We start from the raw sequence: 25102 nt of genomic DNA on the forward strand, positions 1-25102 counted from the left end.
CCCTCCCACGCCGGAGCCAATGGAAGGAGGCAGCGAAACGCGGACGAGCGGACGGCACCGCCTGCTTCCTTTTTCCACCTCCGACTTATTAAAGGGACAGCCGAGGGAACCCTGGAAGTGAGGTCCTTTCCTCTGGAGACAGCGGGGCAAGGTTAAGAGTTACGGTTAAGAGGGAACTATGCGCTGCTGGATTAGTCTCTCGGCCTGTTCAAGAAACGTCCACTGGCAGAATGGAAAAGGGGTTGCCTCTTTGGGCTACTGCATTTGGTTTACGAAAATGTACGCTGTCACGCTGTCCTAGAGGAGATCAACCCTGACTGCTCTTTAGAAGGCCAGATCCTGAAGCTAAAACTCAAATACTTTGGCCACCTAATGAGAAGGAAGGACTCACTGGAGAAGAGCCTAATGATGGGAAAGATTGAGGGCAATAGAAGAAGGGGACGACAGAGAATGAGGTGGCTGGATGGAGTCTCTGAAGCAGTAGGCGTGAGCTTAAATGGACTCCAGAAGATGGTAGAAGACAGGAAGGCCTGGAGGAACATTGTCCATAGGGTCGCGATGGGTCGGACATGACTTCACAACTAACAACAACAACACCAGGCTGTCACGTAGGCCTAGGGCAGGTGTTACGAGGAAAAGGAATGGGAAAGTAAATTACAGTTTGGTTGATACTTGCTGGCTAAACTAGGACTGTTATATCTGGGCTGTAAAATCAGGATGACCATCAAATGGCAGGATTTTCTGTATTTATTCAACATTATTCTGCTCATTTCAAATAGTTTTAACCTAAATTAACCATCATCACCTCTTACCACAATGAATGGGGTGGTAATCAAACTACCTGAAATCCTCAATTTATGGTTATTCCACTCCCTCTCATTTCTTTCTCCACAAGAAAACTCTGTTAATCCTACATAAGATTACTGTTTCAGCTGAATTGTGCTGATAACTAAATATAAATGAAAATATACAGGTGCAATAAAATCTGGGATACCAGTAAAAAATTCCAGTAAACTTAAGTAAATATTTTACTTAGTCCCAAGTCATTTAAAGAAAATGCCTACAAGTCCTGTTCTATACCAACTCACCACATCATGTGACATGTCGCAACATATCACATATCACTTTTTTTGCATTGCCGGAGCTGGGGTAGGCACAGCCTCCATATGATGCAACCGGCCTGTGGGCCAGCATTTTGAAACCACTGCTCTATGCCATTTTTTGGCAATTACCACTGTCTTCTTTAAAAAGTTTTCACAAGAAAAAAGTAAGATCCTATCCTAAAGACATATGAATGAGTCTGTGCAAAATGTAACAATAAGGGGTAATGAAACTCAGTTTCTATATCCAGTGATCTCCTGATAACTTTCAATAAGCACTGTTTTTACTTGATAATGTACGGATCAAATGTAATGCTAGTGACCTTATTGGAAGATTGGCAAGGAGGAACTGAATAGTGGTATGTACCACTTTCCCTTAGTGCATGTTACATAAAACTTATTATTCCTGTGTAATGGTTGAGTATGTAATACAGGAATAAGCAAGCATTCATTTTAGTCATTGAAATGTTATACTAATACAGTTGATCCTCATTCAGATTCAATATGTGTGAATTTGCTTACTAACATGTATTTGTAGCTCCAAAATTGATACTTGTGTCGTTTTTGTAGGCATTTGTGGACACATGATGAGCAGCAAAAATTTGAATTGCCCAACATGCAATTTCCCAGCTAAGGTCAAACAAGGCAATGTTCTGCCTTCTTGTTTCTATTCTCCTGATATAAACAAGTGTCCTGCATTTCCCCTAGGAGCAGTGGTTCAGTATTCACTAATTCAGCATTCAGGGCATTTTCGTAGAACATGGCTAGCACAAATAATGAGAATCAACTGTACTTTGTTTTTGTCCTGTCCTTAGTGAGATGATTAACAATGATTTCTCATCATCAATCCAAAAATCTTGAGAAACAGATATCATATGATATAAACAAATCCTTTTTAACTTTGATATTTTGCAGAAGTAGACAAAGCATTCTAAGTGTAGCAGAAGATTAACTTCTCTTCGGCAAACTCCATTGAGATGAGACCATCTGAAATAAGTGGAAATTTATGGTGATTCATAGTTTGCATAGGCTATTAAAGCACAGGATGCAACTTAAGTATAGGCTAGTCAAAAAACTGACTGATGGGATGGTGGTGCATGTATGCTTGCTGGTTTTGAAGTGATCTGCCCACCATCATCTCTTTGGGGTTCTCTCACTGGCACAAGGGATAAGTCTTTCTTTCTTTGTCTTCTTGTATTCTTCAATATTCTGGAATATTCTTCCATTTCTGCATACAGTTTGACTGTTATCTTAGTTACATTCTTCAGTACTCATGAATATTTGCTAACTATTTTATATTTACTACTTTGGAATAAAGCCCTAAGTACTGATATTGTGTGGTCACTGCTTTTGAATTCAAAAGATGCTGTGACTCAACTATGTTGATAGAGCAGTAGCAAACCACCACTTAAATGTAAATGAACAGATCAGACTTGATTTTTTTAAAGTGTTCTTGTTAATTTATAGATGCACAGCCTAAGGAGTCAGTATTTTAAATGAGTACACTTTTATAAGACTGCCAGTTCCAGTTCTACAAAGAGGAAAAGTAGATTGATGGACTAGTTTCAGATATAATAATGAACCTGTAAATTGAACTATGCAATATATAATAGTTTAAATATTTAATTTCCAATTTGTTTTTCACTGATAAGTAAACTTAAATGTTTAAGAATGAAATACTATAACAATGTAAAACATAAAATTAATTTTGTTGAATTTTGTATGTTCCATCAACTGTTAAAGAGAAAATTCGACATATAAATCATATAAAAATTTATTCACATAATTTACATACATAATATGCCTGCTTTCTTTGAAACAAAGCTTTCGCATGAACATTACATACCACTGAAAATATGTATCAAACTTTTCACCAAAGGAACCCTTTTTGCACATTAATTAAAATGAGATGTTCTGTCAATTAACCAAAGTTATTTGTCTTTCTGTCATCAGTAAATATATTGATTTTGCTATAAAGGAACCTGTACTGTATATTTTAAAGAATTTTGTAAACATTGCCAAGAAAACATACTATAATTTATAATAAAAATGGGTGGGGGAATAGGGAGATTGTGGTAGGCCGCTTTTCGCAGCGCTTCCGTGAATCTTCGAAGAAGATTCGGGACCGTTTGATGCTCTGAGGCTTGCAAAAGAGAAGGATTTCCTCTGGCCGTACCTTCCTTTCGTTTGCTTCAGCCGGCCGCCGTCATGTTCAAAAAACTGAAGCAGAAGATCAGCGATGAACAAACTTCGGGCCGCGGAAGTCCAGCCCGTGGCACTTCGGCGTTTACTCAGGAAGTTAAAATGGATAAGAAAACAAAGAGGCATCTTGAAGAAGAATTTGCTGCATCCTTAGAGGAAAAGGACGAAATTATCAGCGTCCTGCAGACACAGGTATCATTACTGAAACAATTACATAGTAATGAGACAAACATTGAACTACCGAATCCAAATGTTCAAACTCAGTCACAAGTTCAGAGTCCGGTAAAAGATCAGAATACGGAAAATACTTTGCAGTCAGTGGGTCCTGTTGGTAATGAGAATGCTGATAAAACAATAGAAACACTAACTCAGCGAGTAAAACATCAAGAAAACTTGCTTCATCAATGTAAAGAAAGAATTAATACTCAGAAGGAGCGCTTAGCACAGCTGACCAATGAGAAAGAAGTGCTGCAGGAACAACTATATGAGAGGCTTCAGGAGCTAGAGAAAATAAAGGGTATGGTTATAGCAGAAACAAAATGGCAAATGCATGAAACTCTGGAATTGAAGGAGGAAGAAATTGCCCAGTTGCATATTCATATCAATCAGGTGGTTTTGCAGAGTGAAGAACTAAAAAAACAGAAAGAAAAATCTGGAAAATCTGCATTTGAACAGCTTGAGAAGGCTTTAAGTGCAGCTCAGATGGCTGAAGAAGCCCACAGGAAATTGGAAGCAGAAATGGATGAAAAAATCAAAGCTATTGAAAAGGCAAATAAAGAAGAATGTGTGATCCTTCAACAGGAATTAACAAGGATGAAGCAGGAAGTGAAAAAATGCCAGAAGAATCACCTATCGGCAATGAAAGAGAAAGAACAACAAGATTTATTAGCTTTAGAAGAAATAGAATTGCAGAAAAAAGCTTTACAGTCAGAATGCAACAAAAAACTTGAAGATATGCAACTGGAAGTAGAAACTTTCCAAACACTGCAGCACATTGCTGGCTCATATCTGGGTGGTTGTCCACTGGGACTCCGGGATGCCTCTCACGGTTGCTGCTGTTGAGCGGGGTGCCACCTTTGCTGTGCCTGTGCATTTCGTTTTTCTTGCCTGGATGTGGACCTTTGGCCTTTCTCCCTGCAGCGGTTTGGCCTTTCTCCCTGCAGCGCTTCTTTCAATTTGTTATCGAATATGGTGGTGTTTGCCGAGTGGAGGTTCGTATTTGCAGGCATCGGATTGGCAATTTGATTGTTTTTGGTTCTGTGAGATACAGAGAGACAGGTTTTTTTGGTGGCGGGAACTTTGGCGTGGGTTGGTGGGGGAGGTGGGGGGCATTTCATTCATTCATTTCAGCCAACTGTGGGTGCATGGATGGTGGGTGGGTGGTGAATGTCACGGATCGTTCTGGTAGCTATCAGGGTGTGAAGCTATGTATGTAGATTTGGTTTGTAATTTTTGAAAAGCTCAAGAACTTTTTTACCTGGATGTGGAAATATTTGAGATGTGGTCGGGTGTATTGGGGTGGTGTACCACCAGTATATTTTGGTGTTAAAAAAAATAAAAAAATAAAAAAAATTATAATAAAAATTAATAGGATCTTCTTGTCCTTTCCACTTAACAAGGAAAGATAAGGCACCTTATAGCTTGGTTTCTTTAATAGGATTTTTGTGCTACACTTTTTTCATTGAAATATAATTATTACAGCAGACTGGTGGATTTTTGAGGATGTATTCTTCCATATATTAATATGAACACACGCTGCTCTATGGTGGAACTATTTGGGTTAATTTTTACCACTGAATATTTGTAATGTTTATTTGTATCCATTGATCTATATGTACATTTGATAAATAAGTACCGTAAGATTCTTGTTTTATTTAATTTCCTTGCAACCCTCCAAAATTAAAATGGCAAACAGAAATTCAGATCAGTCAAATCAATATAAAATTGTTAAATCTCATAGAGTACTGAATTTGTTACTAATAACTAGAATACTGATTTGGATATCTTTAGAGAAGAGGCACTGAAATAAACTGATCTTTGGTCATGACAAATATTAATTAAATCATGGGTCTACTGTAATTTTTTAAAAAGTGTGGATCCAACCAATTGTCTATGCTTTTTTAAAAATGCTAACATCTTTCATATCAAATCCAGTAATAATGTAATATCTGCCTATAGTAATATTTGCACAGAATAAATCCAGAAAATAGAAGTAGCTTCTTAATTATTCAAAATTGTATACATTAACAATAGTAGATGCAGACAATTATTTTCATAGATATTGCATAATTCTTTCCAAAGAAAACTAGAATTTAGTATCCAATTGCTAATTTAAAAGTTATTTTATAGGTTTCCTTTTTTCAGTCAAAATCATACTAAAGAACAAAAAAAACCCTCAGTGACAAATGGAATATGTTTATAGCTTGAGTTATTAAACTAGAAACACAGAACAATAAGGGGAAAAAAAGAAATTTCATAAAGTGGAAAATAACCATATTTTATATTGTTGGGGGAACTCTTACTCTCTCATACATTTGACTTTAATTTTAATTTTTCCTCTTCACTGCTTTAACTGGGTTTTAAAATGGCAGTGCATTGCTTCATATAAAATTTAGCACTTTACCACTAGAAATTTTCTAAAGTTATGTATCTTCAGGATGAACAGAATTAACACAGAATAATTATCGTTCTATACATTCAACTTAAATATTTTTTCACATTTATGTCTGTACATTTAAAGACATTTAACATTATTTTTGAAACAATTCACATATATTCATTACAAAAATAAGTTGACTTCTGATTTCATTACCTACAATGTCCAGAATTTGCCTATTTTACAGATATTCTCCTTTCCATAGATTTACTTCACAAAAAGAAGTAAATATTATTTACATAAGTATTGTATTGAAGTGGCATATGATCATTCTGATATTCCTCATTGCATTTCTAAATGTTTCAATATATGCATGTTTAGAATAATCTAACATAATTCAAACAAAAACAGCTTTTCTGATTATGTACATCTTAACATTTAACATACATTTTCATCAATGTTTCAAAAAAGCAGACTGCTCAGAATAAAAGAATATTTCTCTCATTCAGAAAATTTCCTCTTAATATATTAATAATATATTAAACATAATTTAATTAACTAAGATAGTATGTTGCTATTTAAGATTATTAGAAACCAAGCATCTCATAATCTTCACAGTTATTCTGAATCATCCACCTCCATAAAAATATCACTAAAGAAATATTCTGAGATCTTTATTGACTCTTCTTTTTCTTGCTCTTTAGCAGAACCCTCTTCCTCAGGTAAAACCTAAAAAAGAAAAAAAACATTTTACAGTCTGATGGCTGTTTAATAATTGTGTAAAAGCATCATATGTAGGGTGTTTGAACAAGTCATGCAGAGGTACAGGCAATTTTGCTTATGGTTTACAATATGATTTTCTATAGAAATTATCTTGTAATATCTATCTTATGAAATTCAAAGATTTGAATCCAGAGGTATTTTTCTGATCAACAGGGAAATATTTCTCTGAGGGCTGAAAGCATTCTGTCTAAAGTCTTCTGGAGAATCTGATGCAGATAATTAAGATAGCAAGAGGAAATTGGCAAGTATCGGTTCCCAACTATCTGGTACTATTATGTTTCTTGTAGAGATATTCATCTATACCTGAACAGAAGAACAGCTTCCACTCTCATATTTTGAAGGTGACAACAGGGTTGTTGGAAGTGAACTATATTCCTGAATCTCTTTGTTACTGTCTTTGAAAGTTGAAGCTGGACATTCAGTGGTATTTTCAGAAATTGATGTACAGGTTTTCTTCAGAGGTTTGCTGTTCTCTTTAGCAGCTACTTCATCAGGATTAATTTTACAGATTAAAGGTAGAAATCCCAGAGATTTTTGATATGATCTGTTCAAAACAATTAAAATTAATGTAACAAAATATAGTAAATGAATAAAATTACAAAAGTAGCCCCAGAGATCCCCTGAATTTGACTACTGATTTGAGATCCCCTGATCTGGAACTGTTATGCTATTTATGCTAATTAGTAGCGTGCTTTTTTTGTAAAAGAAAAAGGTGCCGGAACTCACACATGTCATACAGCCCGCCTTGCCTACCCTACAAAGTTCCATCCAAAAAAGGTGCCGGAACTCCGTTCTGAGCGTTCTATGACAAAAAAAAGCCCTGCGATATAGCAAATTTCTGGTTTCTAAATTTTCTAATTGTTCCTTTAAATAGAACAGTGGTTAATTTAGGCTGAGCAGTTATAATTTAATGGTTCTGTTTCTCCCTTCATTACAAATATTAAATAAAAGTTTATAGGATCAAAGTAAAAATGATGCTTGAATCATACCTGGGTAATGATGTTTTTGGAAGGGCGTCTGTATTTCTAACTTGGTCTGATTGTTCAGAACTGTAAGCTACACAGAATCTTTGTTCTTTGTTTGTTTCGGCTTTTCTAGCACCAGGCATTCTTGACACGATTCCAGCCTCACTATCTGTTTCACCAAGCAACACAGTCCCTACATTCAGAGAAGACTGAGGCTGCTCTTTTTCCTCCACTTGTAACTCTGTAAGGGACATTATTTTCTTTGAAAAATTACATTTTTCTGATATAAGAGACATGGCTTCCTTGCAAATAATAAAATAAAATTAATTTCCAAGAGATCCCTAAATAGTTTCCATTTCTTTTCATTTTTACACACATATGCATGCAAGCACAAACACAGATATGGAGGCTAATTTGGGACCTCTTGCAAATTAACTTCATTTTACTACTTGCAAGCAAGCTATGTCTCTTATTTATACATATTTTTCAAATTATGTAATCATTAGGATTCATCTATGCCCCAAGTCCCACTAGTTCTGTGGTGCCAAAGGTGGCTTTTCATACAGTTTTCAAATAACATCCCCACAAGTCTATGCCACATTAAAACTGCTCGGAAAAGGATGGAATAAAAGGGTATGTTTCAAAAGGCCCAGTTTTTTGAATGAGCTCCATCACATCTCTATATAATATGACCAATAGAAGCAATTGCCTATGTGTCTATGCATATGTGTCACAATTTTGCATGTGAAAACAATAGGAACTTCACCTACCAGCAGCCTTTCTTGGTGTATACTGTAATTTAAGAGAGGTCCCCTGCATTAAAAAATAATAATATGAATATTGGTAAATAATTTCCCTTTTAGTTACATGACTAAAAAGCTCAATACAGTAAGATATTTTAACTTGTTTCAGTTTGTGAAATGATGGTTTGGAGTTTAAGCTGTCTAATGATCAAATCTGAAGTGGGGGCAAGAGCTGGCATGATGGGTTAGTTGCTGATAGCCCATCCCTTCAACAGAATCCACCACTTTCTAACACATGAAAACCTACCTCATTTTCATATGCAATTCAACCACAACCAGATTCAGCCTCTAGGATAAGCACCAGCATGCAGAACGTAAAGTTTAAAAACAGTGGAACAAAAAAGGAGCATCACATCTGCCACATAATACGTTTTTTTTTGCCGGGATTCAATAACGAAAGCCGACTGAGACCAACTTAGTTTATTTGCTTTTCAGATGTATAGCCACCAGCACCCCGCCCCTGGTTCCATAACAATTCTGGCAGTGTTCAACATTAAAAACAGCATGCAACATTATAATTAAGAAATATATGCCCACGTAGCTGCACTAGGAAATGGAGGATATTTTTAAAATACATTTGTTATTTTAGAACCAGGAAATAACATGGCTGATTATTTGCACAGGCCTATATTAACTGTCTTATCAACTTCCCAGAAAATCAAGCATGCAAACTATTCATGTAGGCCTCTGCGAGTTCACTGCAGGACCCAATACTTAGAAATGAACCTTTGTATCTGGACCAAAGGAGCTTTTTCAAGAGGCAACTGGACTTTCTTTTTTTTTCTTTGAAGACATTTCGCTTCTCCTCCAAGAAGCTTCTTCAGTTTTCTTCAAGGAAAAACAAAGTCCAGTTGCCTCTTGAAAAAGCGCCTCTGTGACAACGATGACCTGGATGACTGAGAATCTCCATAGACACTTTGTATCTGTAGTTGTCAATGGAATGCAAGACTAGAACAGGGTAGAATCTTCCCATACTTTTCTCATGAGGTATCCAAAACTTTCTGGATCCAGTGGTAATTAACAGATAAATGATTCTGAAATAAATATTTTGTGAATCCCTGAATCTAACCTTATCAGAGCTTTCCAGGTATTCTTGTATAGGAGCAGTATGTCTTGTCTTCTCAGAAACACTACTTTCTTCTATAGATACTGAAGACCTTTTCTGATTTTTCCAAGAGGCCAAACCCAAATCTACTAATTGTTCTGATGACGATGGACGCAATTCTCTCTCTGTAGGGTCTGTGACAGAAGCAGCACTTTCTTCAACTGACGCCTGGATGGATCCAACACTGTATGGAGATATATATATAGATATAGATATATATGATTCTCAGATAGTACTGAAATTTAAAACTTACTTTATTTAAATACTTATTAATAATAAAATATTAACCTCAGAAGTAATTCCACTGGCATCAGTGGGATTTTATTCTAGGTCACTGCTGTGTTGAATGGCTTTCTTTGTTATGAGCTTACAGCAATAAACAACCTTTGGAGACCAACGTTGTTACTGTCCTGCAGATGCTTCCAAAAAATAGCTACTATAGCAGGTATGATAATAAAATGCCCATTTATGCAGAACTAAACTGGCAAGGCTGCTTCCTGCTACACTCTTTATGCTCTCAGAATGGTCTCTATAATATCTTTGATGTCACCACTGTCCGGAAAACACTGCAGAAAGTTAACATTTGGAAAGCAGCAGGCTCAGATAACATCCCTGGACGTGTCCACAAGACAGCGCAGATGAGCTGTCTTGTGTTCTCACAGATATTTTCAATCTCTCGTTGCAGCAGGCAGTGGCCCCATCGTGTTTTAAGATGGCCATCATCTTGCCAGTGCCAAAAAGTCCACAATTACAGGCCTCAATGATTACCGTCCAGTTGCACTGACATCCACCATTATGAAATGCTTTGAGAAGCTGATAAAAGGACATTATTGTATCTAGCTTCCCGCCAACATTTGACCCACTTCCGTTTGCCTATTGACCAAATCGCTCTATGGAGGATGCTATTTCTTCTGTTCTCCATCTGAGCTTGAAAGAAATACTCATGTGTGTTTGTTGTTTGTTGTCTTGATTTTCTTACCAACAGGCCCCAATAAGTGCGAGTTGGAACTAATACCTCTAATACCATTTTCTTGAGCACAAGTTCTCCTCAGGGCTGCCTCCTAAATCCGCTGCTGTTCACCCTGTCGAACCATGACTGTTGTGCTAGGTTTGCCACCAACCATATTGTGAAGTTTGCAGATGATACAACAGTAGTGGGCTTTATTCATGATGACTATGTGGATGCTTACCACAAGGAGGTTGGGGGTTGGTGAACTGGTGTAAGGAAAACAGCCTAGTTTTAAATACCGGAAAAATCAAAGAGATCATTGTCAATTTCTGAAAAGGCAGGCACAGCCACACTTCTCTGTGCATTAATGATTCACCTGTGGAGATGGTTACCAGCATAAAATTCCTGGGTGTGCAGCTAACGAGTAGGCTGGCTTGGTTGCTCAACAGTGAGAAACTGGTGAAGTGAGCACAGCAGCACCTGCATTTTCTGCATTGCATGAGAAAAGCTCATCTTCCTTCTCCTGTCCTGACCACTTTCTACAGGGGAACGATCAAGAGCATCCTGTCATACAGCATCACAGTCTGGTTTGGAAGCATCACTGCTTCAGACAGGAAGGCAGTGCAGAGAGTGGTGAGGATGGCTGAAAAGATCATTGGCAGTTCCCTCCCTCCCATCCAGGACATAGCACAGAAGCGTTGCTTGAGCAGGGTCCGCAAGATTGTCTGGGACACTACACATCCTCTTCACGACCTGTTTTCCTTGTTACCTTTTGGGAGGAGGCTTTGTGTTATCTGAAGCAGAACATCCAGATTCAGCCATAGTTTCATTCCATACAGCATTAACCTTGTGAACTCTTAAGCTTCCTCCTTCCGTTATATATTCAAGATGGACAATATTTAATATTTATTTGTTATGTATATTTAGGGGTGTGGGTCTGTACATATGTTGTATATAGTATGTTTAGGTGTATGTCATGTTTGTGTTTCACTTTGAGAGCGGGCAACTAAATTTCATTTTTGATGTATGTCATTGTGCCCTCACTAAAAATTGACAATAAAGGTTATCTTATCTTATCTTATAGGCTGGTAGGGGCCCTCTGAAACAAAGCATGAAACTGCAGATATCCATTTTCCAAGAATATCTATGCATCCCAGATACACAGAAATGGATTCTTAGAATTCTTAGAAATACAGACTGTAAATATTGGCATTTTTCAATATTGCAGGTTATTATTGATTGATTACAAGAATGAATCTAAAAAAAATAAAACCTCTTAAAGATAGGAAACTAGGCAGGGATCATGAAAAGTAACCACAAACTCATTGATGATAATGGGCACTGTTTCCTCCAGCTGCAGAAAGTTATTGTGGCCATTTGTTGCAGTAAATCTTATTATATTTTTATAAGGGGAGGTATTATTTTTTATTTCTGATGTTGTGTTTTTACTGCTTGTAAGCCACCTAGACTCACTGTGAGTAGGCAACCATATAAATTTCCCTAATAAATACTTTTTTACTAATTAATAATTAATAGCTGTAATGTACTTTGCTAACTTGCCTGCCTCAAGCTTGCATGGCAAACAATTAGAAGTAAATAATTCTGCATTTGTTTCTATAAAGAATATCCCCCAATATTTTCAAAAGTCACACAAGCCAGCTCTTTCCCAAAATATCACATTTAAACTTTTAAATGTATGTACTTATTTATTCTGAGTGGTATTTTTTTCAAATTTGGCAACTTTTAAGATGTGTGGACATTAATTCACAGAATTTTCCAGCCAGCACATTGACTGGAGAATTCTGGGAGTTGAAGCTCAGAACTCTTTAAAAATTGTCAAGTTTGAAAAACAGTGTTCTGGAATATACTGAAGTACAGGTAGTTCTCGACTTCATTTAGTGATTGTTTGAAGTTACAACAGCACTGGAAAAAAGTAGCTTATGATCATTTTTCAAACAACCCTTGCAGTATCACTGTGGTCATGTGATCAAAATTCAAATGCTCAGCAATTGATATGCATGACAGTTACAGAGTCCCAGGGTCATGTGATCACATTTTAGGACCTTCTGATAAGGAAAGTCAATGGGGAAGCCAAATTCATTTAACAATCATGTTACTGACTTGACAATTGCAGTGATTCACCTTGCTTAGCAATGAAAATTTTTGGGCTCAATTGTGGTTGTAAGTCAAGGACTATCTGTACATTGTTACATCTCTTTTCAAGAGAAAGAATATTAAATTTAAAACTTGCCTATGGCTTAAAGCCAAAGCCCCCTCTCTATTTTTAATTTATCCTCAGAAAAATACCTATCAAGATTAAATTGGAATCAGGCCTTGGGTTTGGCAACATGTTGAAGTAAAAAATGTTTCATGTTTGCTTCCCAAAGGGACTGTCATATGCAAACAAAGAACTCTTTATTGAGTTGAGTTGGAAATATAGACTTACTTACATACTTAATTTATTTCATTTACATAGCCACCCATAACTGCAAGAGACTTTCATGGCAACTAATCTTAAAATAACTTAAAAACAAATTCTCATCAGACATACAAAAATTTAAATATACAGCAGCTGAGGAAGATATCACTGTTAATGGTGTTAACACAATCAGGAGATGGGCCCCAGGCCAGGGCACAGAACCAGGTCTTTAGTATCTTGTGAAAGGTCAGCAGAGTCAGGACCATCTTAAATCATTGGAGGGAGAATATTTCATAGTACAAATGTTTAGGGCAAAAAAGACATGTCTTCTAGGTTCTGGCAATCAGCATTCCTTAGCCAACAGAACCCAAAGCATGCTTATTCTGCTGGACCAGATTGGACAGGGAGAAACGACGATTGCAAACAGCCTCTGAGAAAGGGGAACCAGCATAACACAGTCCTACTCACTCTCTGAGAAGGATACCATGATTAATAGTATCAAAAGTCACTTCACAGGTCAAGAAAACCAAGGATTGTTAATCTCCAAAAAATAAGCAGATTTTTAAGCCAGGCAGGCAGTATTAAGAGAACTTTTAGGGTCAGTCCCTAGTCTTAAGAAGTTCCAAAAGTTAGTACCTGAATGCTAAAGAATATATTAATATTTAATATTTACCTTACATCTCTTGTCAGTTGCAATGAGTCCATATTATCTGAGGTGAAAAGTATTGGTGGAGGAAGCAATTCCCCAGAACCATGTGAAAGCGCAGCAGGGACACTATTACATTCCACAGAATCAGGCGAGATTTCCACCAGTGTTAAAATGAACTCTGGCTCTTCCTCTGCATCTACAAAATCTGTAATGTCACCACTTAACTATTAAAAATATCAATCAAAACAGCAGAAAAAAGTAAACCCTTGAGAACATAAACAATTTATTTTTTTCTTATTTACTTATTTCATTTTAAATCACCATGTGTTTGCATTTCTGAGCAAAGCAAATACTGTAAGGAAAAGTAGGCATGCTTAGCCAGTTATTCTGGTAAGCAAATATGCTTAAAATGTTCTGTGTCTTTCTGCTCTTTTTTCTCTTTTTTCTCCATTCAAGTTCCCTGATCATTCTTATTACTCTATTTCTTGTACTTCCTCTCAATAATTATTTGTTGCCCCTTCTATCAGACAATGATAGTATTAAGGAAATATACAAATAGGTTAAAAGCAAGGATACTTTATTTTAAATCCCAGAGATGTCCTTTAAGAAAAAATAAATTGTAAATAAAAGTTGTGTTCAGATAATCAAATATTAGATCATACCTGTACTCATCTCTGTCATTACTGAAATGCTGGCATTCTTGTTTTCTTCAGTCTATGAATAAAAATATCACAATGAGTATATGCAGCATGTGAAAAAATCCCATTGTCCAGAATATATATAACTCTAAAATTACTGCGTATCTTTATCCGTGCTATCAGAAATCACATAAAGCTTATTGTCCCAGGAATTCAAGGGAAAGAAACCAGAAAGCAGGATAAAACCCCTAATAAATAAAACTAGAAAAATTAGAAAAGTAGAAAATTAGAAAACTATCAAGTGTCAGAACACAACAGAAATAATTTGTAAATGAAAATATATACAGTATTATTAATAAAGAATGGAACACATCATATTTGCCTTTCATTTACCGTACTTGGAAACAACTATAGCACAGCAATTATTCACAAAAATAATATGCAATAATTTAAAAACAACAATCCTTCAATCTTTGTAATTACAGTAAACAGTAAATTCATCTAAACTCAATTGTGTTTTTTCTTCTAACGCTTTGCTCATTAATGGAGAGTCAAACACTTTTTGGAGGAACAGTAATATGCCTTTTCAAAGCAAATGTAACTACAATCTTAAATCAGTGCTAAAGTAATGCTTACTAAAAAGGCATAGTTTACTGGAAAGGAAGCATATCAAGAAAAAGCAGTAAAACTGTGCAATTCAGTTTAATTTTAGCAACCTGTCCAATTTCTACAAACACACATAAAGCTCTCAACAGGATTAACCAGAATATATTATGGTGAATTTAACTAGAATATGGTTAACCAACCTGTCCAATTTCTACAAACACACATAAAGCTCTCAACATGATTAACCAGAATATATTACGGTGAATTTAACTAGAATATGGTTAACCGAAATAGGGTGAATGTAGTAAACTTATATGCAGTTATTTAGCAACAGATTTCCTTTTATACTACATTCCAAAAGGTAGCTATTTCGAATAATTAACACTTCTTACTTGAGCAACTTCAGCTGTAGAAAACTGGTGTTCAGCAGACCCAAAAGCGTGGAGATTACTCTTTATGTTGAGATTATCTGGTAGTTCAGATAAACAAGCTACTGCTTCTTGAGAACATGTTGGAGATGTTAATTCAGATGCAATTTCATAAATCTCTTGTATTGGGTTTCCACTTATGCAAAAAAAGAAAAGAAAATAGTTTTAATCTAGACGCTGTTTATCAAAATGTTCCAGAACCTTTTATACCATATAACTTAAAATGAATGGCATGAGATGTACAGTCATTCTATATAAAAATGGAACCACACAATTTAAGAAATGTAGATAGTAAGGAACATAGTGCTTTATAAAGAAAAATGGATTCCAATTCTATTTTAAGAATATATTTCATTACTCTCATGCATCAAAAGTTATTTGGAGAAAATTAAGAGCATTTAAATTTAAATGTTAAAAATGAAGACTGGCTTTTTTTAGAAAATGCAAAACATCATTTATAACTATATTCCCAATTAATTTTGGAGAACTTCACCCCTGCAGACATCTATGTTCTACAAAACAATTTACTACATATTACAAACATCGCCCCAACACTTGAGAAATAACAAATATACAACTGTAGTGGAGTATATACCTTTCTATATTATTTTCCTGCATGGCGGGGCCATCACTTTCAGAATGTAACTCATACTTTCCCATAGTGCTAATTTTAGCAAGCTGCTCATCCATTTGGAGATTCATTTCAACTTTCTGCTCTTCTCTAGGTTTTTCTGGCATTCTGTCATCTGTTACTTTAGGTATATGCAGGAAAAGTTTGTAAGCTATTGTTACTATTTAGATGAGATAGACAAAAATACATTTTGCTTATTGTGAGATGACTTTGTTATCTAAAGTATAGGCTGATCTGGAATTGTATAAGGCACTTAGATTTCATCATTAATCTATTAGCAGTCAAGGAACAAATGTTCAAATATGTCACCAATACAAAAATTAATGAACGATGCATAGCCCATACTAGATTTAAAACAAGTAACACCTCTCTCAATTGTGTTGATAGCCATAAATATGCAATCTGCACAACAATAACATTTTATTTCAAAAATTTATACAGTATAAACTCCATAAGCCTACCATTTTGGATTTCTTTATATTCTTCCATTCCTGAACTTAGAGTCAGAGGTTTTTGAGAAACATTCCTGGTTGATACCAAGCCACTGTTAAGATTTGGTTTAGGCTTTGGGAGTCTGTATCTTGCTGGTCTGGGTGTTTTATTTCTTTTACACAATGATACAGTACTGCAGACAAAAGCAAAATATCATTAAAAGGATCATTCGTGTTCTCAGCTTTTAATATATTATCAGGTAGAAAAGATAGCAAACAACTTTAGGACTACTAAATCTGTGGTACGGAATCCCAGAGTAAAGAATTTAATATATTTTATTGCCATCGAGATGTTATTTGGATTTTGGAAAATTTATCACTAAAAGAACTTAAGAAAGATACTCAGGAATTGTTTTCACATTCCACCTCAAATGTTAACATAGGCATATTATATAATAGCTTTGAACATGAACTGGACAAAACCTGACTTCTTAGCGGTTTATTACTCTGAATACAACGTATGTAAAATTAACATTAGAATTTAATTATCCTGCTAATATTAATAATTAAGGCAAATTACTGTCCTCCAGATGTTTTGTGTGGCAATCCCACAGTCTGTTGGCAGTTCACTATGTTGATTATTTGGATTAAATTGCCATAATGCCATACTACTGTCTTACAGTCACATTTTAATAAATGAGCAATTTATAAAAATATTTAAAGTTTTCAGATTAAACATAAAAATATTCATAATGCAGACTTATGTATTTTTATTGCACATGAACTAAAAGTTAGGCAATATAGCAGAAAACAATTTGGGATGGGGAAATTGGTTTTATACAATGAAGCGTGTCATCAAAATAATATTTATGAATTTAAAAAGGTAAGATTCCTAATTAATTAAATGTTTGGGGTAATATAGCAGAACAAACCTGGAGATTCTAGTTTCCTGTGAAGATTTTTCCAAATCTGTAGTAGTTTTATTTGTCTTTTGTAGTGAAACCAGTGCAGTTTTTGGAGAGTCTGGAAGTAACACAACTGTCTTTTCTTCCAAACATTCTTCAGAATATGATGGTTTACTGCCGTTACCTTCTGTATTATTTGTATTATTTGAATGAATAGCTTCATTTGTTGAAGGGACTACCATTTGTACTTCTTTTCCTGAATATAAAAAGATAACAGGTAGATTCAGTTTACCTTTATTGAGATATTTTTGCATTTTAAGCAAATCAAATGAAATCATCAAAATGTTACTTGACTATTCAAAAGCATAGTTCTGCTCACACAGCAACAGGCAGAAATAAGAGACACAGCAGAAAAAAGCATAACTCTTTTTCAGCTTTTGGAAAGATGCTGATAATATTTTAGGCTTTGCATAATTATTTTGTCTCCAGTGTCAAAATAACAAGAAACTTTGCTGTGATTCAATGAGACCAGACTGAGCTATGGGGACTAAAAAAAAAGTCATGTGACCATGGTGGCGCAGTGGTTAGAATGCAGTATTGCACACTAATTCTGCCAACTGCCAGCAGTTCCATTCTCACTGGCTCAAAGTTGACTCAGCCTTCCATCCTTCTGAGGTTGGTAAAATGAGGACCCAGATTGTTGGGGGCAATATGCTAACTCTGTAAACTATTTAGAGAGGGCTGTAAAAAGCACTATGAAGCAGTATATAAGTCTAAGTGCTATTGCTATTGCTACTACAGGCTATCCACTCTCATCTTGTGTGATAATATTGACCATACCTTGGATATCAGTACATAACTGAAACACTGGATCCCTCATAGCAAGTAAAGTCATGGCTGCTTCAGTACTTCCATCATTAATTCCTAAAACAAGTTTCCAAATAAATAGGCTTATAAATCAACAAACTTACCACATTTCTTTGTATTATATTATTAAAAATATCATTATATTTTCAATGGGATTTACTCTCAGATAATATAACCTTAGTGATTAATGCTTGATTTATTGGAAGAATGAGGAACCTCTTCTCCCCACACACACACACACACACACACACACACACACACACACAACACCATGAAACTAAAAGCTATACTTTTAATTTAACAAATCTCCATTCAGGGGTTCACTGAATATTTTGGACAATGTACCTGTTTCTTTTGTTTGTTCTTCTTGTGTAATATCCTTTTGAAAGAGAAAAAAAAGAAATGAACTACTACAATTTAAAATAAATTAAATGAATCAACTTTGACTTTTCACTTACATGAACAGAAGTAATTCTAAATCTTTATACTAAAAACAGACTGTCTACTCCCTAGATTTATTTTGTGGTAAAATAGTGACAATGGACTCAGTTTACCATAAATTAAATTACATCCTTCTCAGTATTGCTAACAACTTTGTGTTCAAGACTATTTATTGAAGTTTAGTCAATAACAATCTCAATAAGCAATCAGTTCCATCACCAATAAAACTCTTACTATCTCACATATTTAAAAAATCAGTTGTAGTTGACAAGAAAGAAATTTTAATTTTAACTCTGTATACGTATCTTTATTCCAAAGTATCATATTAAATAATGAAAAAAAATTATAATTAAAGCACACTGTTTTGTAAATTTTAGACCACTTTGCCTAATATCCAGGAATTAATAATGGATTAATCAGATATACATTTGGGGGTCAATAGCAAACTGTGATAATACACTGATAAGAAGTGAAGCTAATAAAATCTCATTATTTCTCCATCAGTAGTTTCATTATCAAACCAAGCTTTACTTAGAATGGGAGACTCTGAATGAATCCAACACAGCTCTTTCATTTCTCTAATAAAAGTAGTAGTGGACCACAATTCCCTGTTTTCTTTCACTTTTCTTTTAAGTACCATTATAACTAATGTTAGGAAAATGAATGAAAGTTCTGCTTTCTGTGTAATTGAACAGACTGACTCTGTTCAGTCAGTCAATCAATTAATAATGGCAAGTAAATGCCAGCAGCAATTGCAAGATGAGAAGTTAAACAGGAAAGTAGACAACTTGCTTACAATAATAAACTGTTACAAACATCTTAGTGGATCAACTCTTCTCTGGGTGGTCCTCGATTTATAATGGCAATTAGGACTGGTTGCCATTGTAACCCAGAGATATGCAGGCGGTTAAGTGGGAAGTGGCAGAAGCCTCAGAACAGAACATGAGGGTGCAACAGGGGAGAGGGGAAGTGCCTAAGGGATATGGGGAGGCTGGGGGAGGCCTTGGGAATTCAAACACAGTCTATATTAGGGGTCCTCAACCCCCTGGCTGCAGCCTGGTACCAGGCTATGGCCCATTGGGAATTGGGCCACACAAGCAGCAGGTAAATGTGCGAGTGCATGCAACTCCATTTGCACGAGCAAGGGAGCGCGCACACTCGCCACTTGTGTAAATGGAACTGCGCATTGCTGGCACAGAACCATCTCCTCTTTACCCCCCCTTGCTGGTCCACAAAGCTTTAAAGGTTGGACAGCCCTGGTCTATGTAAAGTTGGGAGAGGGAGTCATGTGGCGGGAGTACCATGGTCCTGGAGGTTCTTGATGGACAATGCCAGATCTGACTGAGCCAATTGCACTGAGGAGGATTGAATGTGGATGTCGTCCAGATAACACTGGACACGCACTGGAATGGTCCTCAGATGCGTGGCCAGCACCGCCAGGACCTTTGTGAATGCTCTGGGGGCCAATGACAGGCCGAATGGCAGAGCTCTGTACTGAAAATGGTGGCCTGCATAGCAGAACCTGAGGAATTTCCGGTGTCTGGGAAGTATGGGAATGTGTAGGTAGGCCTCCGTCAGGTCAATGGACGTCACGAGGTCCCCCCTTCTGATGCCTGCTAATATGGATTGGAGCGTTTGCATTTTGAACTTCTTGTATGCCAAATGGACATTTAATCTGTGGATTGCCCTCCACCCTCCCGAGGCCTTCGGAACGATGAACAGAATGGAATAAAAACCCCGTCCCTTCTGCCCTGCCGTTACTGGTTCTATGGCCTGGATCTCCAGGAGATGTTGAATGGCCTCTTTCATGAGGCTTCTTTTGACCAGAGTTTTGGATGATAGGCAAGAGACGAAATGCCTCAGGGGGGTTGAGAACCCAGAGATCTGTGGTGGTGTTCTCCTATTTGTGTGCAAAGAGAGCCAACCTGCCTCCTATGGGAGAGGCACCTTTGCTGTCACTTGAACCTTCTGAAAAGGACAGCCTTCTGCACTTCGAAAGGGCCATTTGGCCTGAAATTGCCGTCTGGGTCTGTCCCAGTTACCGGATCTGTCGAGTTGGCATTCAGGTCTGGGAGGATAAGGACGGGAGTAATGATTGAATTCCGACCCTGTGTTGGTTCAGCGAAAGGACTGCTTAAGGGGTAGCTGTCCTGTCTGCTCTCCTAATAAGATGGGACATGACCTTACACTTATCCTTGTTCTCAATCAGATAAGGGTTTAGTGCCTCTCCAAATAACTGGCCTCCCATGTAAGGGGCTGAGGCCAACCGCCACTTGGACCTAGCATCCGCTCACCACTGTCTGAGCCACAGAAGTCTATGGGACGTAACATTAGACGCTAATGCCCGGGAGGAAAATCTGGCCGCGTGCAACGATGAGTGAGCCATGTATTCTGATGCAGCCACTAATTTGTTTAAATCTTGGTGCATCCATACCAATTTAACACAGCAACTTTCAACCTTCCCTGTCGGTTTTTCCACTGACTTTGCTTGTGGGAAGCTGACAGGGAAGGTCGCTAATGACAGTCATGTGACTGAGGGATGTTGTAATAATCATAAGTGCAGGGTGGTTGCCAAGTGCCCAAATCACAATCACATTACCGTGAGGGCACTGTGATGGCCAGAACTTTGAGGACCAGTAATACTACAATTTCAAACATTTACTGAATGAGTGGTCAGTAAGCAAGGACAACCAGTAATGCACATTCTGTCTTAGACATATGTATATTTTATCATAAAAGAAAAAAAATTGCATACTTACAACTGTTGAGAAATACAGTTTGCTATCATCTTGCATCCCAGGCTGAACAGACAAATTTAGATCATGAGAGATATATGGCTCATCTGCAACATTCTCATATATCTCCAACTGTCATGAAGGGCAAGGTAGAAAAACACAATTATTTTAATTGTTCAAAAGAATCCAATTGATTCTCTTTTTATATACTATAATGTTATACATTGAAATAAAAGTGCAAACTATAAAATATAAAATCCAAGTTTATTCAAAATATACTTACGCTGAAATCACATTTAACATAGAAGTCTGCTTCTATGATAAAATGCATTGGCAATTATAATAATTTTATAGGGCAACAATTATTCTTTAGTCATTTGCACAAGTTTTATTTTTACTTTATTCACTTATGTTCTTAAAAGAGATAATTTGTTTAACCAATAGTCTAGGACAGAAAGGCAATTCTTCAAAAGTGTAACGTTCCTTCCTTCATCACTCCCTTTTTTGGGGAAAAACTCAGTTCTATTCATTAACTCTCCTCCATTCTGTATCTGATTTGCTCACTCATTCTAAAAGCAAAGTCGAAGCATGAGATAGGCAGCAAATAAATTTGATAAATAAAAATAAATAAAACTGTACATTTGGAGAGTTCATTCAAAGATGTTTCTAAGATCTGTTTTGTCCCCATTGTATTTACTTATACTGGAATACACAAAATTATCATTTGGGGAATTGCCTTGCCTCTACATATTATTCTATTAAGTCTCAATTTGAAAAGGCACGTCTCTACCTGAGTATATAAAATTAAACACACTATCTAAAAGGCATTTCCCTGCAGCAGCTGCAGGGAAAGGAAAGGAAAGTGAACCCAAGTGTGGCGAGGCAGGAAGGCTAGGCCTCTTCAAAGTGGGAAGAAAAGGAAGAGGCCTGCACACTGCTGGGCCTTCTGAGCTTGGGGGGAGGGAGTGGGAAGAGGGAGTAGGCCCACAAGCTGTCTTACAATCCACAGCAAGTTTCTGCATGCCTGTCGGTGCTGAGTCTCCCAAGACCTCCCCCAGGCCGCAAAGAATCCCTGCATGGTCACTTAAAAAAAAGAGCCTTGGTGGAGCAGTGGGCTAATGCCTCCTTAAGTAACGCCAGCGGCCTGCAATTAGTGCAGGTTCACGTCCCACCAGGCTCAAGGTTGACTCAGCCTTCCATCCTTCTGAGGTAGGTAAAATGAGGACCCAGATTGTTGGGGACAATAAGCTGACTTTGTAAAAATGCCACTTGGAGGGGGCCGAAAGCCCTAATAAGCAGGTATATACATAGAATGAAGGCTATTGCTAAGCACATTGTGCTTTAGATTGTAAGCCGCCCTGAGTCTTCGGAGAAGGGCAAGATATAAATGGGATTAAATAGAAAAAAAATAACCACAATGGAGAAACTTGAGATTGTGGTTGGTGACTGAGGCAGTTAGGTGGATGTCTCAGTTAACAGCCACAATGACTTACAAACCAAAATTGCAGGCTCAACTTTTCTTCAATAACTTTTAACTAAAATTTATCTGAGAAAGGTCTTCTCACGTTTCACCTGAGGTTTCACCAGACTCTAAAAGGAATCCATGGCACAGAAAGACTAATGAGATGCATTAATTGAACATTTTTTGGTTAGTATTTCTGATATACCTCTTCCATTGTTTCTTCAATGTGCATAGGAACAGGATTTGGAGATCGAAGCCCTTTAGGAACAAACACAGGAGCTTTATTTACTTCTTCTGGTGAAAAAATTTCCACTTCATATTCTGATTCAGGTTCATCCTCCTCCTCATCGTCATCTTCTTGTGAAGAAGCTCTAAGGGTTACCAAATTAATTTTAGAACTTCCATTTCTTGATTTTTTGCGAGGGGCTAGTTTTAAATTTCTGCCTTTGCTGACATGTTGTTTAACTTTTTGTTGGTACTTCATTTTCCTACAGTGGTCATTTTCACATTCAGAAGTGGAAGATGTTTTTGAATCATAGTTTTTGTTCCTCTGCTTTAGTGTTCTTCCTGATTGCTTTCTAGATCATAAAGAGATATTTTAATTAGTAGGACTAACAAAAAAAGGAACAAAAGCAAATAGTACTAAAGTAATTTTTTAAAAATCAAAAATACAAGATAATAGGTATCTAGATTTTCTTTTAGGCATTTGTGTTACTAAACTAGATTTTTAAAAATTCTTATGTACAAATGTGTTTATATTCTGATATTCAAATTAAAAGAAATATTGTAGGCCATGCTCCCATCTAAGAATAACTTCTCAGAGGAAGATTATACTCAAACCATTCTACCAAGTCTTATGCACTTGCTGAGCAAATCTGAAATAGGGCCTATGAATTCTCACTGGCCTGGGACTTCACATATATTTTAATAGTCTGAGGACTCTGAATCCAACTGTGGAAAACACAGTGCAGTCCCTATGGGAAGCTGCATGAAGACATTCTCAGTGAATAACAACTCTGAAAAGGGTATAACGATTGTTAAGAAACTGCTAATATAGTAGGTCCTGTATGTTATTCCAGCAATCGGAATACTAGGTGCAGTTCTGGCCACCATATTTGAAAAGCAATGCAATACAGCTGAAAAAAAGTACAGAGAAGAGAAGAACCTAAACACTTGGGGGTTCAAGCTAGAATATATGGAACTGCTTGGCTCAAAGGAAATGTGATTGGAAGGATGCGGGACATAATCAAAACATATAAAAATATCTGGAACAGAGAAAGTGGATAAGGAGACTATTTTTTAAACCCATAATTTATCATAATTAATCTAAGACATTTGTTACCACAGGTTGTGATGATGGCCACTAATTTGGATGATTTTAAAGGATATTTGATACATTTATGGGGGACAGGGGTATCGAGTACTATTTGCCTTGAAATTTCAATATAATGTTTGAGGGCAAAATGTCTATAGATACCAGTTATAGAGAAATAATGGCAGGAGAGAAGTATGCCTCCATCTCCAGCTTGCAAATACCACAGAAGCATCGAGAGTCACCTGAACAGAAGCATCCATGGTCATTCTGATGTCAGTTGGCACCAAAATAAAATTCAATGAATACATAAGTAAAAATAAATACAGAAACTTGACCTGGATTAAGATGGGCTTTTGATCCAGCAACTATTCATTCTTATGTTCTTAAGATGGAGATATATTCAGGTGCTGGTTCGATGAATAACCACAATGAGTAATTACTGAATTAAGTCCTTACTATACCTAGACTTGCGTTGATCGGGTTTTATAAGAACCAGGTGAATAAGAGCAGATGAATTACAACCCCAGAATAAAACTCTGAAAGTTAGTTGGGCTTGAAAGCAGTGTCTGCTGCTTGCCTGTGTGGTGTGAAAACCTAACTCCTCTGATGTGTTTGTCCATATTTCCTAAGTCAACTTTTACTCTCTTTGAGCTTTCATAGGACTTGGTTTGAATTTTCTACTATTCTTCTTACAGTCTTTGTGACTATATAACACCCGCCCTAGAATCTGAATCTGAATGTTTTAGAACTCTCTCATCCCCACACAAGACATAACACTACTCAAGGTGTACGTTTACCCTTTTAGATTTTCTACTTCTTTCTCTTGGACAGAAAGCAGCTTAGGGATTTCTTTTTCAATTTGAGTTTCATTCTCTGAAGGCTGGTCTGATGAACCATGTTTCCCAGAGGGCCTACTTCTTGTTAAGGATATTAATTCAGTACATTTTTTTCCTTTCCTTGATTCAGAAGTTGATGCAGATTCCATTAAATATACTGAGCGGCCCTGGAAAGAGTAGAAATACATGCCATATTAATCAAGGGCACCTATATAAAGATGTCAAAATGTGACATG

At 36.6% G+C, this 25102-nt stretch overlaps 1 protein-coding gene across 6 annotated transcripts in view; it reads right to left on the bottom strand.

The window, feature by feature from the left end:
• Positions 1-5677: 5677 nt before the first annotated feature.
• The window catches only part of BDP1 (BDP1 general transcription factor IIIB subunit), a 52257-nt gene continuing 32832 nt past the window's right edge, over positions 5678-25102 (bottom strand). For 2 of the 6 annotated variants that reach the window (XM_081315714.1, XM_081315716.1), the window contains exons 26-41: positions 24828-25033; positions 22921-23293; positions 21278-21385; positions 18423-18456; positions 18051-18134; positions 17238-17466; positions 16336-16499; positions 15839-15995; positions 15208-15379; positions 14234-14285; positions 13596-13776; positions 9519-9738; positions 8417-8459; positions 7671-7887; positions 6985-7225; positions 5679-6627 (exon numbers count right to left, since the gene is read on the bottom strand). In XM_081315714.1, the coding sequence (XP_081171840.1) occupies positions 6517-6627; positions 6985-7225; positions 7671-7887; positions 8417-8459; positions 9519-9738; positions 13596-13776; positions 14234-14285; positions 15208-15379; positions 15839-15995; positions 16336-16499; positions 17238-17466; positions 18051-18134; positions 18423-18456; positions 21278-21385; positions 22921-23293; positions 24828-25033 (2592 nt within the window). In that variant the 3' untranslated portion in view covers positions 5679-6516. Of the gene's footprint in view, positions 6628-6984; positions 7226-7670; positions 7888-8416; positions 8460-9518; positions 9739-13595; positions 13796-14233; positions 14286-15207; positions 15380-15838; positions 15996-16335; positions 16500-17237; positions 17467-18050; positions 18135-18422; positions 18457-21277; positions 21386-22920; positions 23294-24827; positions 25034-25102 lie in introns of those variants that run through there. The other 4 variants (XM_081315715.1, XR_014024865.1, XR_014024866.1 and 1 more) reach the window with 4 other exon arrangements.

Source organism: Vipera berus (genome assembly GCF_964194415.1).
Source record: "Vipera berus genome assembly, chromosome: 2".
NCBI lineage: Eukaryota > Metazoa > Chordata > Lepidosauria > Squamata > Viperidae > Vipera > Vipera berus.